The 17,732-nt window shown below is 45.4% G+C and overlaps 1 protein-coding gene across 1 annotated transcript in view; it reads right to left on the reverse strand.

Annotated features, from left to right (window-relative positions):
• The window catches only part of LOC147697976 (E3 ubiquitin-protein ligase TRIM39-like), a 331,555-nt gene that overhangs the window by 172,372 nt on the left and 141,451 nt on the right, over positions 1–17,732 (reverse strand). The window contains exon 4 of the mRNA XM_086933382.1: positions 5,674–5,696. Within this exon, the coding sequence (XP_086789508.1) occupies positions 5,674–5,696 (23 nt within the window). The remainder of the gene's footprint in view (positions 1–5,673; positions 5,697–17,732) is intronic.

A 17,732-nucleotide genomic window follows, 5' to 3' on the forward strand; every position in this document is an offset into this window, starting at 1 on the left:
AATTTGAGTTTCTTGTGTAAGATGTTACACATGTGATAGTATCATCTTGTTCCTTGGTCTGGATTTCCAGCAGTGAGTCTCTGTTATTATTGAGTGCCCTTTTCGATGATGTATTGAGGAGTCGAGTGGGGTACCCTCTCTCTTGAAGTTTAAGCTGTAAGTTTTTGGCTTCTTGTTTGTAGTCAGTTGTTGATGTGCAATTCCTGCGGAGCCGCAGGAATTGCCCAAAAGGCAGGTTATCCTTCAGGGCTCTCGTATGGTGGCTGTTGTATAAGAGCAGGCTGTTCCTGTCAGTTCCTTTCTTAAACAGTGTGGTGGTGATCGCCGTAGGTTCCAGTTTGATTGTCAAATCAAGGAAGGGTACAGACACCTCGGAGATAGTGCCCGTGAATTTCAGAAATGGGTCTTGCTGATTGATCCATGTGCAAAATGCTTCGCAACTAGTCCGATCCCCTTTCCAGAAGATAAGGATATCGTCGATATATCGACGCCAGAGAGTGAGATGTTCTCTGAATGGGTTATGCTCAGGTGGGTAGATGTGATTCTTCTCGAAGCTGGCCATGTAGATGCAGGCCAGGCTCGGTGCAAACGTCGAACCCATCGAGGTCCCGCGAATCTGATGGTAGATTTGCGACTCATACCTGAAGAAGTTCTCAGTCAGGGCTATATGGGCTAGTTCTAAGCATGGGCGGAAAATCCGTTTCGCTCGCGGATTTTCGGTAAATTCGCAATCCGCGAGATTCGCGAATCTCCCGCAAAATCCGCAAATCCGCGAGCAGCGGATTTTGCTCGCACTGCTCGCACTGTTTGCGTGAGTTCGCGGCTTCCCAGTACAACTTCGCGCCCCGCGAATAAGTGCAAAATTGCAGAAATACGATTTTAGCAAAACTGAAACTACTTACCAGGTTCAAAAGTTCAGGCTCATCATTAGTAGCCATTTCCTGTAGTGCTTCCTGAGGGGCCCCTCCAGAGTTCAGTTGCCAGTTGCAACTATTATGTGACCCTGCTCTGAACCTCAGAATAGTTACACATATGCCACAAAGGTCCTGAATTACAGCTAAGGGAGACAAGCAGGAGCCAGGCTGGAGGTTCAAATCCATTAATCAGCCCCTAATTCATTATTGTCAGTTGGGGCAGGGCAGGTGTTGTAACTAATTTTGCAACAATGAAAGCACTTAGCAAGTTCAAAAGATCACTAATCAGGAAGCACTATGGAAGCAGGTGCCAGCTAAAAAAATATTCTGTGACATTAATCAGCCCCAAATTAATTCAGGTCACTTGAGGCAGGGAAGGTGTGCTTGCGTTGCCACAATAATGTACACTGACTGGACAACCAGAGGGTGCTGTGATGAAACAGAGGGTGGCATGGGTGGGCCAGAGGGTGGCATGAGTAGTCAGAGAGTGGCAGTGGTGACAGAGAGTGGCAGTGGTGAAGAAGAGTGTCCCAAACAGGCTGGACACGTAGACAACAACAAGTTCGCGAAACTTGCGACCCGACAGGTAAGTTCGCAATTTGCGACATTGTACAAAACCCTCGCGAACTGGCAGAAACCCGCGCAAACACACAAAAAAAAATCCGCAAATTCGCGAGAATTCGCGGATTTTGCGGATTGCGAGTTCGCAAATCCGCAAAATTCGCGAACGCGAGATTCGCAAAATTCGCCCATGCTTAGCTAGTTCCATAATAAATGCTATTGGGGTGGGTGATTGCCACTCTTCTTGCCGCAGAACAGATTCTACGGCCTCCAAGGTTGCTTGCTGCGGGATGTTGGTGTACAACGCTTCCACGTCTAGAGTGAGAAGGAGGTCGACATCTTCTCTGCCGTCCACATCATTGATTAGCCGGAGGACATCTCTGGTGTCTTGTAGATAGGAAGGTATCTGCTTTACCACAGGTTGAAGAAAGGCATCGCAAAATTGGGATAGAGGCTCCAAAAGCGATCCAATGCCGGAGACAATGGGTCTCCCAGGGACCGGTGTAGTCCCTTTGTGAATCTTTGGGAGGGTGTAGAAGTAAGGCATGACAGGTTCCGTGGTCGTCAGGAAATCTGCCTCTTTCTTACTGATCCATTTGTTGGTCTCTGCTTCAATTATGAGGCTCATGATGGTCGTAGTGAGTCGTTTAGTTGGATCCTCAGATAGAGGTCTATAGTGAGTGGTATTTGACAGTTGCCGTCTGCACTCACGGTCGTAATCCTCATAATCCTGGATGACTGTGGCTCCACCCTTGTCTGCTTGTTTAATGACGATTGATTCATCTTTTCCCAGTGCGATAGAGGCTTGTCTCTCTGCAGAAGTCAAGTTGTGGAACTGCTTGACGTGCGGTTTATTCTGCAGACTGGTCAGGACAGCTCGCTCAAAGGTGAGGACTTCCGGAGGGACCATCCCGTCAGTGGGGGTAAAGGTGGAGGGTTTCCTCAATCCACTATCTTGGTTGGGGGGCTCCGGGCTGTTGTGAAAGAAAGCACGGAGTCGCACTTTCCTAAAAAGTTGTTTAATCTCTATCATCTCCTGGAAACTGTCTGGGGTTGGTGTAGGAACGAAAGCAAGGCCTTTTTCCAATACACTTTCCTCTGTGGGTGGGAGGACCTTCTTTGAGAGATTAACGATCAAGCTTTTCTCCCCCTGGAGGTTGTGCTCCTGGTCTCCATTGCTGTTGGTGTTGTTCGTTGGTCTTGCCACTGGACTCCTTTTTGCCCGTTTCGATTTTGCCCTCTTCCTCTGCCCCAACCTCTGCCTTGAAAAGGTGGCGGATTAAGAGGGTAAAACTGTGGGGGTCCTTGTTGGAAGAATGGGTAGTGCCAAGGTGGTGTCATATGCGGTGGGCCATGGAAGGCTGGGCCCCGTTGGTAGCCGTGAAAATAGTACCTCACTTGTGGGGGTAGGCATAGTGGCTGCAACAGGAAATTGTCCAAATCGTACTGTGGAGACTTCAAAATGACCCATCATAAAACCACCTGGTGTTGCAGGGGGGGGGGGGGGGGGGGGGGGGGGGGGGGGGGGGGTCACCTGTTTTTTTGGCCACAAGGCTCGCGACGGTTTAGGAAAACGTATCAAACCCACACATTGTTTTAAACTAGACACCCTGGGGAGTCCAGTGAGGTATGGCTTGCATGGATCCCCCAGTGTTTTCTTACCCAGAATGCCCTGCAAACATATTTAGCTGTAAAAATCTCTTTTTTGCACATTTCTGTGTGGATTACTGTGCCGGCACAAATGGCCTACCACCCTTGGTCTCCGAGTAAAATGATACTTCACTTGTGTGGCTCTCTAATGCAGAATCAGCAAAAAACATATTTGTGTTTTTAATGTAGCGCTTACAATTTGCGGTGCTACGCCTTTAAGCCCTATGTTTTTAGCTCTTCCCAGTCACAGGCCTTTGGCCCACCCACATAAGTGAGCTATCATTTTTTTCGGGAGAACAAGGATAACGTTGGTTGGTAGGACATTCATGCCTGCACGGTGATCCCATGCAAATAATTATAGAGAAAGTGATTTTTGTTTAATTTGAACTTTGCAGGGGATTCTGGGTAAGAAAACATTGAGGGATCCACGAAAGCCATACCTCACTGGACTCCCAAGGTGTCTAGTTTGCAGAAATGTGTGGGTTTGGTAGGTTCCCCTTGATGGCCATGAGCCCGGTGGCGAAAACCCAGATGCACCCTCCCCGCAAAAGCAGGTCGTTTTATGATGGGTAACTTTGAAGTCTCCACAATATTTTTTGGTCCCTTGCCCGTCGTGGTTACTTGACCCACCCACATGAATGAGGTATCATTTTTATCGGGAGACATGGGGGAGCGCTGAGTGTTAGAAAATTTGTGTCAGTCCGGTGATCCTACAACCTCTCACACAGAAATTTGAGAAAAATTTGATTTTGATTGCAGGGTATTCTGGCTAGGGAAACGTTGGGAGATCCAGGCAAGGCATACCTCCCTGGACTTTCCCGGGTCTCTAGGTTTCAGAAATATGTGGGTTTGGTAGGTTTCCCTAGATGGCCTCTTTTGGTATTATACTGACCGATCACCACCAGTCAGTAATAAAATGCATCTTGCTTATTTCCCACTCCACTAGGAAATTCGCAAGACAAACATTCATATATTTGCCCTTCTCATTGTATTGCACTACACATGGATTCACTTCCCTCGTTTACCCTGGGTGACCAGTTTCCATTCTGAACTGGTCTACTTTTATATGTTGTTCTTTGCACTTCCCTTTCTACATCGGAGGAGACTTCGCTCTCCTTGTGGTGAACTAATGTTTACTTTTCCGCACACTACTATATTTTCCTCAGCATGGTCGCATATACACAAGATTGTATATATATTTTAAATAGATTCTGATAAGATCTTCTCTGTATCTCTCGGACTACTTTTGGACATTGTCCTTACTACAGGGAGCTCAGGTATTCTATATTTTCATTAAATCTCACTACTAATGTTTATTCTATCCTTGAATGCAAAATGGAACACTAAATACACATATTTTTGTATCTAAGAAAGCACAATGCATGCAAAATCGAGTTTTTCGCTTGTATTATAATATATACAGGCATACTCTATGGCCCCCTTCCTTGTGTTCTCATCTTTCGGTCAACATCACCTATCATGGGTACCACTTTTTATGGATTTGGGTGAGCTGACGCTATCATGCATTTTTACACAATTTCCTCAGTGCAGTGTGACCAGCATATTTAATTTCATGTCACTATTTTCCAACGCCTCTTCACTGCTATATGAGGTTGACTCATAAGAATTTTACGTAAAAGATTTCATGAGAGATGATGTTCCATTCCAATGTTTGTATTTTGTATTTCTGCAGCCTTGACAAAGCCCAATGGACGAAACACGTGTCAGCTGCTTTTGCTCATATAGACCAGATATTGGCCATTCCCGCTTATATATAAACCGAACACTGTGAAAACTACAAATGGAATAAAATAACTGCACAAAAAAATACAAAAATTTGATGGACTTCATATTAGGACTAATTTCTTTATTAAATGGAATTTCTATGTGTTCTGTAGTCCTTATTATTTTGTATATTTTTTGCCAAGGACATTGTCCTAAGCAGGTGTAGCATGATAGAGGTGCTACCATGGTAGTACAGACACCCTGCCACCCCTAGGTGGCAGGGTGTCTGTAGTACCATGGTAGCACCTGTACCCCACATGAAGTTATATGTGTATGTTCTAACATCCCTAACAATAGTGCTAAAAATGGGATTCAATTGTGAGCATAGCCACCATTTGTGTCTGTATAGTTAGGACATTATGACTTAGTTTTTGCCCAACTCTGAATTGAGCAAAATCTGGGGGACTATTCCAGAATGGGCTTGCTTTTTCTGTAAGTTCAGGGTACTTTTCGTACTACTTCAGTTAAGCTTTAAAGATACAAATATGTTTTATGAGAACAGCAGCTCATTTCTGTGGAAATTATTTCAAGACTCAAAAGAGTTTTCTGCAAACTTGCAGGGACTTAAGAAAATTTAAGAGAGTTTCCTGATGTTGCAGGGGAGGTTTATGAGGACTTAAGATTTTTTTGGAGAATTTAAAGTGAATTTATGAGGATCTGAAAGTTTCCTAACACTTTGTGTGAGCTCAGAGTGGCCTTTACACACAGAAGCATTGAGACCTGCTCCTTACACACTGACAGGAGTATAATAAATCAGTCTTACCTGCTTAGGGTGATTCTGACATCCTGCAAAACAGAGAAACAAACACAGTGAAATCAGTTTCCACAGGAGATGTCAAAGTTATGGCAGTATTTTTAGGAGTGAAACACTTAACTATCTATGGTTAGAAAACAGTGACTGGGGTCACATGACATAGCACATTCTCGGGTATCGCATGACTAAGCACTTGGGGCCAGATGTAGGTAGGCTATTACCTGTCGGTAATGGCCGAAATTGGCCGTTACCGACCGGTAATAGGCTTTCCAGATGTAGGAGGCTAAAAAAGAAGGATTCGGTAATTTACTGAATCGGTAATTTAAGGAATCGGTAAATTACCGAATCCTGATATGAAGGGAGCACTCAAATGAGTGATTTTCCCATTTTAGGATTCGTTATTTACCACCAACTACAAGTTGGTGGTAAATAATGAAAACCTTTGAAAAAGCATATTTTTTCTTTTCCAACAGTGCCATGACTGCAACATGTGCACCCATACACAATTGAGGGGTGCAACAGGGTGTCAAAGTGACACCCTGCCACCCTTCAATGTTTCCCCCCAATTACCGAATCTGTATTTACCGATTCGGTAACTGACATTCATTCCTATGGGCCTCCAGGCCCATAGGAATGAATGGCAATTACAAAATCGGTAAATACCGATTCGATAATTACCGAAACTTACCGATTCGGTCATTTTTTAAGAAAAATTACCTACATCCCATTTGCCTGTTCTTAAATACCAAATCGATATGATTCGGTATTTAAGAATCGGTAATCTGGGATTGAGAAGAAGTGAGAATGAGTGGCAGTGAGCATGAGTGAGTCAGAATGAGTGACAATAGGAGTGAGTGCACAAGTGATAAAGTATGAGTGAGTAAGAACTAGAGTCAGTGTGAATGAAGGAGAGAGAATGAGTGATAGAGTGTGTGAGAATGACAGAGTTAGAGCAAGAGAGTATGAGTGAGTATGATGGTGTCAGAGTAAGAATGAGTGAGAGTGAGGTAGACTGAGTGAAATGAATGAGTGTGGTTGAGTAAATGTGAGTGAGATGATGGTATGCTTGCTAGTCTGCCATTGGCCCTAACATACTGAAGGTAATTCGTAGCTTATAGAGGGACTCATAGAAAACGTCTACTGCTGGAATACTGGAGGCAATTGTTGGCATGGACAGGCACCTGTGAAAACCACTGCTACTGGCACACTGGAGGCAATTGTTGGCATGGACGGGCACCTGTGAAAACCACTGCTACTGGCACACTGGAGGCAATTGTTGGCATGGACAGGCACCTGTGAAAACTACTGCTACTGGAACACTGGAGGCAATTGTAGGCATGGACAGGCACCTGTGAAAACCACTGCTACTGGCACACTGGAGGCAATTGTAGGCATGGACAGGCACCTGTGAAAACCACTGCTACTGGCACACTGGAGGCAATTGTTGGCATGGACAGGCACTTGTGAAAACCACTGCTACTGGCACACTGGAGGCAATTGTTGGCATGGACGGGCACCTGTGAAAACCACTGCTACTGGCACACTGGAGGCAATTGTTGGCATGGACGGGCACCTGTGAAAACCACTGCTACTGGCACACTGGAGGCAATTGTTGGCATGGACAGGAACCTGTGAAAACTACTGCTACTGGAACACTTGAGGCAATTGTAGGCATGGACAGGCACCTGTGAAAACCACTGCTACTGGCACACTGGAGGCAATTGTAGGCATGGACAGGCACCTGTGAAAACCACTGCTACTGGCACACTGGAGGCAATTGTTGGCATGGACAGGCACTTGTGAAAACCACTGCTACTGGCACACTGGAGGCAATTGTTGGCATGGACGGGCACCTGTGAAAACCACTGCTACTGGCACAGTGGAGGCAATTGTTGGCATGGACATGGACAGGCACCTGTGAAAACTACTGCTACTGGCACACTGAAGGCAATTGTTGGCATGGATAGGCACCTGTGAAAACTACTGCTACTGGCACACTGGAGGCAATTGTAGGCATGGATAGGCACCTGTGAAAACCACTGCTACTGGCACACTGGAGGCAATTGTTGGCATGGACAGGCATCTGTGAAAACTACTGCTACGGTCACACTGGAGGTCATTTTTGGCGTGGGGTAACAGTGGCAAAATACTGGCACTAGCTCATTGGAGATGCTTCTTGGCATATGGGAGGAAAACCATGACATACAGGGGCAACAATCACAACATTCTAGCCCTGATGTACTAGATTTAAATCCACCCTCTGCAGTTTCTCTATGGGGGTGTTGCCCCCCTGGACCCTAAGATGCATTTAGAAAGTTTATATTACTGGCAGTCATGCTTATATTACAGCCGTGGGCTGGCTGCACATTGCAAGCAGCAGACATTCAATTTATGAGTGGGCGGGGGTGGGGCATTATTATGGACAGCACTGGAAGAGTTTCTGAGTCTGAGTCTAAAGACGTGCGCAGTTCAGGGTGAATGGGTGTCATCCTATGACCAACCCGACATGTGCACATAAGGCCTCTCCTACCTGCACAACGTTAGTGAGCCAGGGATAACACCTGCAGCCTCCCCAGTCTGCTAAGGAGAGCTGACTTTGCCTGCTCCAGCCAATCCGGATGCTGCTCCTATGGTGTGAAGCAGCTTCTGGATTGGCTCAAAAGGAGAAGAGTAGGCCTAGTCTTGGAGGTAGCAGGTTTGGCTTTACAGAAGAACATGGCCAATCACAGCATGACTTTATTATGAAGCCATGCACGGATGGGTCATTTTCTGTCCCTTGCTGCCTTCCCTTCACTCGCTCTACTGTTTCCGCCTCATCATGCCCAGTCCAGGGAGTAGCAAAGACGAGGGCGAGAAGTGCTGCGAGTAAGTATCGGTTATGGTAATAAACTATTTTGCAGGATTAATGTTTTCTTAAGATGTTTCACAAAACAGAAAATTAACCTGGTCAAGAAACAGCAGAGATACTTGAGAAAATGTTCAGAATATGGTAAAAAAAATCATGAAATCGGGCCACGAAATTAAAGGTTGTAGAAAGATAAAAAGAGGAGCAAAAAATAAAAGCACAAGTGGAAGCCAGATGAGTGAGGCACAAAAATATACATTTTCTGATTAGTAAAATGTAGACTTCATCACTAGAGCCCTTTTGTGTGCATTTTTGTGCTGGTGAGTTTCCGTCAGTGTAGTGTGCCATTCTCTTCAGAGTTAAGTGACATGATGGGGGGTTCCTCTTCAGCACCCTGCAGCTTGACCTTCTGGTTGCTATCCAAAATGAATAACCAACAACGGCACCTATTAGCTAATAGCTTTTATATTAGATGGCACTTGCACAACCTTGGAACCGGCTCCAGCTTCCAATTCTTAAAAAATAGTGGCAGCTTCACAATTCCGGTCTGTGATATAATTAGGGGACCGGCTGTGGCCTAACGGCTAGAGCGGTCAACCTCGAAGCTGGGGAACCGGGTTTGAGTCTCGGCAGAGATGCTCAACATCCTATGATTCTGGCCAAAACAGTTCTTCTCTCCATGCCTAAAAAAATGAATGTGTTCATCTATAACATAACCAGTGCTCATGTAAAGCGCTCTGATACCTTCGGGTTGAGTTTGCGCTCAGTAAAACTAAAAGAAAAATTAAACTGTTCTCAGGAAAGGCCACTTAAATACTGGTTCTTTTGGCAGTGCAGGCTGACTGCTGGGGAAGCGGGTGGTGCATATTCACGACTCCTAAAGACCCTCACTGGAAGCATTATAAATTATAATAAAATAATGAGAGAAATGTAAAATAGGTTCCTGGCTCCGGTTTGTGCCTAAAATTCTACCGTCTTTGAGGGTACTGCTCCCACATCTGTGTATTGCCTACTGCTGGGGTCTCCAACTTTTTCGAAGAAAAGCACCCGAGCTGCTATTATTTGTGTTGTGTAGTGTCGTGTAGACCACGTCAGATAAGATTACAGCAGTCGTTGTCCCGTGCCCGATTTCCAGCATTTGAAATGCCTCTAAATGATGGTAACACGTGCAATAGTAATGATATTAATAATACATCCCTCCAAAGCTGCATGAGTAAAACATGACGACCATAGGTGCCATGCCCACTGCCCATGGTAATAATATTAATAATATGTCTCTCGGAGGCTGCATGAGTAATACACGACAGCCGTAGTTGCAATGGCCCGACCCATGGTAATAATATTAATAATACGTCTCTCCAAAGATGCATGAGCTATACATGACAGCCATAGGTGCAATGCCCCCGGCTCAGGGTAATAATATTAATAATACGTCACTCCTCAGCTGCATGAGTAATACATGACGACCATAGGTGCAATGCCCCTGGCCCAGGGTAATAATATTAATAATACGTCACTCCTCAGCTGCATGAGTAATACATGACGACCATAGGTGCAATGCCCCCGGCCCAGGGTAATAATATTATTAATACGTCACTCCTCAGCTGCATGAGTAATACATGACGACCATAGGTGCAATGCCCCCGGCTCAGGGTAATAATATTAATAATACGTCACTCCTCAGCTGCATGAGTAATACATGACGACCATAGGTGCAATGCCCCCGGCTCAGGGTAATAATATTAATAATACGTCACTCCTCAGCTGCATGAGTAATACATGACGACCATAGGTGCAATGCCCCCGGCCCAGGGTAATAATATTACTCATACGTCTCTCCAAAGCTGCATGAGTAATACATGACGACCAGGGGTGCAATGCCCCCGGCTCAGGGTAATATTATTAATAATACGTCACTCCTCAGCTGCATGAGTGATACAGGACAGCCACAGGTGCAATGCCCCCGGCCCCTGGTAATAATATTAATAATACGTCTCTCCAAAGCTGCATGAGTAATACATGACGGCCACAGGTGCAATGCCCCCAGCCCATGGTAATAATATTAATAATACGTCTCTCCAAAGCTGCAGGAGTAATACATGACGGCCACAGGTGCAATGCCCCCGGCTCAGGGTAATAATATTAATAATACGTCTCTCCAAAGCTGCATGAGTAATACAGGACGGCCACAGGTGCAATGCCCCCGGCTCAGGGTAATATTAATAATACGTCTCTCCAAAGCTGCATGAGTAATACATGACAACCATAGATGCAATGCCCCCGGCTCAGGGTAATAATAATAATAAGTCTCTCCAAAGCTGCATGAGTAATACATGACGGACACAGGTGCAATGCCCCCGGCTCAGGGTAATAATATTAATAATGCATCCTTCCAAAGCTGCATGAGTAATACATGACAGCCATAGGTGCAATGCCCCCAGCCCATGGTAATAATATCAATAATACGTCTCTCCAAAGCTGCATGAGTAATACATGACGGCCATAGGTGCAATGCCCCTGGACCATGGTAATAATATTAATAATGCCTCCTTCCAAAGCTGCATGAGTAATACATGACAACCATAGGTGCAATACCCCCGGCCCAGGGTAATAGTATTAATAGTACGTCACTCAGCTGCATGAGTAATACATGACGGCCATAGGTGCAATGCCCCCAGCCCATGGCAATAATATTAATAATACATCCTTCCAAAGCTGCATGAGTAATACATGACGGACATAGGTGCATTGCCCCAGGCCCATTGTAATAATAATAATGCGTCTCTCCAAAGCTGCATGAGTAATACATGACAGCCATAGGTGCAATGCCCCCAGCTCAGGGTAATAATATTAATACGTTCCTCCAAAGCTGCATGAGTAATACATGACAGCCACGGGTGCAATGCCCCCGGCCCAGGGTAATAGTATTAATAATACGTCCCTCCTCAGCTGCACGATTAATACATGACGGCCACGGGTGCAATGCCCCCAGCCCATGGTAATAATATTAATAATATGTCTCTCCAAAGCTGCATGAGTAATACATGACAGCCATAAGTGCAATGCCCCCGGCCCAGGGTAATAGTATTAATAATACGTCCCTCCTGGGGAAATATAAATTTTGTGGTCGAGAAATGTTCCCTAACGTGTACCCCACCATCTCCATGTACCAGCTTAAAGTGCATGTAACTTCCCTCCTGTGCCAGCTATGAAGACGCAAATACATTTGCGTCCAACGTTAACATGTCCTCTTTCAGATCCACCCTGAATGGGTTGAATATTCTGTTCCTAAATATGCCATGCCAATGTCTTTTTGTGGTGTACTTTACACGTTTTTCAGCTCTGGCGAAGTAGGCCCTGAATTCTGCCATCGAGCTTTTTTTCTGCCTTCTGACTCTGAAAGCCTCAGCCCAGGCTGCCTCTGTACCCGTGACCTCTGCCTTACTCCCTGTGCGGCTAACGGCGCTTAGTTCAGCCTGCTGCCTGCCAACACTGTATTCAACCTTCGAATTATCTGTTCCGCTCCTCAAACATACATTCCTGCCTACTAGTTCAAGTAAACATCTTCCAGCTGCAGAGCAAAGGGCCCGGCCTCACTGTCTCCGTGCAAGTAATTCATAGCCTCTGTTACCATGGTAGGCCCATGCCCCCTCACATCTCATGCAGACACTTAGACGCTTATACACGCACTCACAGTCAGTATAGAATAGCTTCTGCCCCAGAGACCTTTCCCTCTAGATAATATGGTTCCCAAACATCAGATATCAGATATGATATAGGTACGAGTTGATCCGACATACCAGACTTCTGTCTCTTTCCGCTAGTGTAAATGTCAAGTCCCCTGTACCCTCCAGTTCCACGTCATCCACGCGCCATGCAGCTGCGCGCGCATCCAGGCCTCAGATTTCTGCTGACATTGCCAAATTCTGCTAAGTACCCACCTACTCGTGACACTTACATGTGACGTTTCTAGCACACACCTCTATGTTCACGCCCAGTTCACGCATTCTGATTACGTATCACTACCACGTGTATGCTGTTATCTTGTTTCTCTCAGCTGTTACGCCTCCTGTATTGGTTTCTATTGTATGATTTAAGTATATAAGCTATGTATTGTCAATAAAATAGGGCTCTATCCCTTCCTGCACCCCAGTGGTGGCAGGAACAAGATATCCGATCTGGTACCATGACCATTCCTTTTTAAGGAATAAAACCCCTAAGAACTCTAACACCACGGACTCTGCCTCTTTCTTTCCAATTGAGTTATTTTTGTTAAGTACTTACCTGCATAGAAATTAAGACGGTAAATCAAATATTTACCACATTATTTTGGCGCCCGAATAGGGACCCCTCCCCCACCCCACGCGCCGGTTGGTGCGTTGCAAGCTCTGTCCCCTGCCATCAGTTAGACGGAACTACGCGTACTGGCAGGATTTCCTGTATCTCCCTCTGGCCCACGGAGGTGACGAAGACTGCGATCAGCACCCAGACGAGGCGGTGAGGAGTGCGGAGGATCCCGACCAGAGCCTAGCCGAAAGAAGCAAGGTCCGAGGTGTCAAGAGGCCCACCAGTTTCCGAAGTATCCACGTGTCGAGTCGAGTCGAGTCCAGTCCGGTCCAGTCCAGTCGAGTTTTCCGAGGCCTTCCGATTCCGTGCTTCCCGGTGAGTACCATTGCTGGGACGTATCTAGACGGGTGCATTATTATGTATCCGGTAAAGACGGGTTTGGGTACACAAACGCGGTCTGCACTTAGGGTCCAGGGGGGCAACACCCCCATAGAGAAACTGCAGAGGGTGGATTTAAATCTAGTACATCAGGGCTAGAATGTTGTGATTGTTGCCCCTGTATGTCATGGTTTTCCTCCCATATGCCAAGAAGCATCTCCAATGAGCTAGTGCCAGTATTTTGCCACTGTTACCCCACGCCAAAAATGACCTCCAGTGTGACCGTAGCAGTAGTTTTCACAGATGCCTGTCCATGCCAACAATTGCCTCCAGTGTGCCAGTAGCAGTGGTTTTCACAGGTGCCTATCCATGCCTACAATTGCCTCCAGTGTGCCAGTAGCAGTAGTTTTCACAGGTGCCTATCCATGCCAACAATTGCCTTCAGTGTGCCAGTAGCAGTAGTTTTCACAGGTGCCTGTCCATGTCCATGCCAACAATTGCCTCCACTGTGCCAGTAGCAGTGGTTTTCACAGGTGCCCGTCCATGCCAACAATTGCCTACTGTTTTAGACAGTGTATCTGTACTGTTTAGCAGTATATCCGTTATTCCAGTTCTTGCACTGTAGTAGTCATATATGTCTCAAATGTCTTTCATGTGATTAATGTCGTGGTATGAGTGACTGTTTTTAATGTGCATTATTGTGTTCTTGTGTAACTAGCTGTGTTCAGAGTTAAGTAGCAAGGATTGAGCATTCAGTACTAAGTAAACAAGATGCCGTTTTTCAATAAGTTAAAGCAGATAGGAACTAGGAAAGGGATACTAGAGGAAGAAATTCCTATCCCCCCTAGGGACACTCCTGGAAATTTCATGTATCATAAGCATGGCTTAGATGCCATATTGTATCTAGATTTATGGGCCGATTATACTAAGCATCTAGACGAGAGACACAGATGGCCTGTTACCGGAACATGGGATGCCGAGTGCATCATGAAGGTAGAAGAAGCACTATGGAAAAAGAAAGCCAGACAATCTCAGAAGGACGCCATAGAATTTTGGCGTAAAGAATCACATAAACGTGCTGAAAAAGCACTCCGTAGAGAAGATAGACAGAGAAGAGTCAGATAAAGCCCGAGAGAACGAATTAGTTAATGAAGGAATCCGAGTAAAAGCAGAACAAGTAGACCGCGCACGAAACAATCTTGTAAATGGCATGTATCTTGTGGCCGAGGGTTCGCCTGAAACCACTTCAGAATTACCGAAAAATCTGCCGCCACCATTGGTTCCAACTAAAGTAAATCACAGGACTACTAAAGACATATTTCTGAATTCTTATCTAGACGATGTAGCACCCGCTTACACCAATTCACACGCCCCGCCTATTGACGGTGACGGGGACGGAGGTGGCAACCCGCCTACAGACCATATCCCGCCATTACCGCAACAAAGTTCCCCCGTCTGACAGCCTGTCGTTCCTCCACCTCCACCACTTCCCTCACCTAAGGTTAAGATACCAAATCCGTTTTTGCCTGATCCTATTAAGAGACAAGTTCAAGTACACATACAGACTCCACAGAGGGATAATGCCCAAGCCTCCGCCTCAGGAGGTGTAACCGGGGGTTACCAGACCCCGCCAGCAACACACAGATTACACCTTAGAGACATGCAGAAGCACCCTACACTCCAGTCACCCCGTCTCGACATACTCAAAGAACAACTTCCAGTTTGCAGATACGATCCAGTACCCGGCAAAGACGATAGAATGTTGATAGCATCATTACGTTTGCGACAAGCTACAGATTACCTAGTGTTATTCTCAGGGATGACTGATCACCTAGATAGAATATATCATTTTGTCCAGACTGGGGAAAATCCTGAAAGTATTAAGGAGGCCCTGGCACATCAGAAAGTTGACACTCAAGCATATATATTACGTTTTTTCATAAATTGCTTAATAAGAGAACGAGACAGGCCTGGGACAGACCAGGATGAAATGGACGCACTAAACAAGTGGGGTCAAAATATAGCCGATGGAAAGCATGATAAAGTGAACTGTATATCAAGCATGTACAAGAAAATAAGAAAAGCAGTAATAGAAATACACGAGAAAGAAAAAGAGAATGCTTCCTCCGACGAGGAGGAAGGACCTGAAGAACCAGAAATAACTACAGATACGATAGCGTATGTAGGTAAGGGAACTTACCTTAGGAAAGGCATTCGTCCAGAAAGCAAGAGAGTTTTTCTCTCTGGCATATCAAAACCGAATTCTCCTGAACATCAGTTCCAAGACACTGATAAAATGCTTCGAGAACGAATGGGGTACCATGTACTCAATTCTATGGATGAACAAGAACTAGCCCGGTCAGCAGTACTATGGGCTGACAATCCTAACATATACAATGATGACACAGTAGCGCAGACATTTCTGAACCTATCACCAGACGAGCAGAAATGAGCAGGTACATATATGATTCAACACCTCCTCAGGTTATACAGAAATCAACATTCTGATCCAGGTCCCTTACACGATACATTAGAAGCACTACTCATGGATAGATGGAGAGGCCTAAGTACCAAGTTAATTCAAATAATTCTAGAACAACGGCACAGATATAGCACTTTCTTAGGCCCACAATATGTTCCCGCTCCGCCCCCAGAAAGAAAAATGTATCATATGGAACGTTTAGAAAGACAGAACCCTTTACGAGAAGTACATCCAGTTATGGGTACCGATAATACCTTGAAACGTGTGTATGTACACACACCTCTGACCAAGTTAGAACTATTGGAAATGAAGAAACTAGTACCCTGTCACGATAAAGACCCTGCAGGTTTTCACAGAGAACTTAAAGACATGTTACTGATGGGAGATTACACATATGCAGATATCATGAAAATGTTAAAGGTACTGTTGCCCACGGGCATCTACGAGAAACTCAAGGAAAGAGAGTGGGAGGTGGGAGACAAAAAGATTATATGGACAGAAATAGAAGACGAGGAGAAACTTCGTACCCCAGGGCTAGGCCTTGGGGAGAAAGCTAAAGCATTACCAGGTTTGATAGTACAGGTTCTGCCAAGATTACTGACCACCAAAAAGGAAGACTGGGACGCAATCTCAGCCTGTAAACAGAAACACGATGAAGATACCAGTGACTTCTATTCAAGATTCGAGAAATGTTTCATTATTAATAGTGGCCTAAAACCAGGTAGCGAGTCGTACCCACATCTTTTTGTATCAAAGTTAGTCGAGAATTCCCTGACAGCAGTCAAAAACCGTGTATATAAAGTTGAAAGTACATGGCAAGCAAATACGCCATCCCAGATGTTACAAATGTTACAATACCATCAGAACAGAATTAGAGAAGAGCAGGATCACGAACAGAGACGTATGAAAGACACGAAAATGAAAATGTTAGTGGCCCAGTCGGTTCCAGCCGACGGCCAGAGAAAGGGTACGACCCAGACAGGTAATGCCGCAGCTCCCGTTAAAGGGACATGCAATTACTGCAAGCAGCCAGGTCACTACGTACATGAATGTCCAGTCCTGAAGCACAATATAGCAACAGGTAAAACTAAAGAAAGACCGCATCCGCCTAGACAAGATCAGGGTCAGCAACAGACTTCACAGAATTCACAACCTATGCATGCTCCACCACATACAGCACAGACAGCAGCGGGATCACAGCCACAGTCACAGCCCATAGCCGCAACGCAGCAAGTTTCACGACAGATGTGCCAGTATGCCCAATCTGATTATCCCGATTATCAACGATACACATGAAACAGCCTAGAGAGGGAGGTTGGCTTGCCTCTTATTGAGATTCCTGTAGATCAAGAGGGTCCTTACGTACACAGTCGAGTATTGGGAAAAGATAGAAAGTTTTTAATTGACACAGGGGCAAGCCGCACAACAATAAGCCATAATGAAGTCCCAGGGGCACCCCTCTCAGGCTCACAGAATGTTTCCCTTGGTTTTTCAGGACAGCCTATTGTAAATGAGGTATCAAAACCAGTCCCCCTGGCTGTGGGTCCATTATCACGTGTTACAGACTTATTACTTACGAAATCATGTCCCGAAAATCTGTTAGGTATCAAAACATTGAAGGCTCTGAGAGCTGTGATATGTTGTTCTCCGGAAGGAGTTAGACTTTTCCTACGTGACTTTAAGGGTCACTATGTATTACGAGAGTTTGATGTCAGATTGAAAAATGTACCGAAGCACCTGTGGGCACAAGGCCCGACCGATGTAGGTTGCATGCACATCACACCATACCGTGTTACACTCAAACAAGGAGTTGTTTTACCAAGAATCAGACAATACAAGTTACCACCCGATGCTGTAGTGGCTTTACTGGAAATCATTGAAGAGCTCATTGCCCAAGGAGTGGTCGTAGAGACCGACTCCAATATCTGTAATTCCCCTATCATTCCGATTCTTAAACGTACTGATCCCAATGCACCGCCAGTATATCGGTTGGTGATTGATTTACGAGAACTGAATAAATGCATCGTTCCACAGTACCCTGTGGTTCCCGACATCTCTTCCCTATTGACTGCTATT

Source organism: Lissotriton vulgaris, chromosome 8 (genome assembly GCF_964263255.1).
Source record: "Lissotriton vulgaris chromosome 8, aLisVul1.2, whole genome shotgun sequence".
Taxonomy (NCBI): Eukaryota; Metazoa; Chordata; class Amphibia; order Caudata; family Salamandridae; genus Lissotriton; species Lissotriton vulgaris.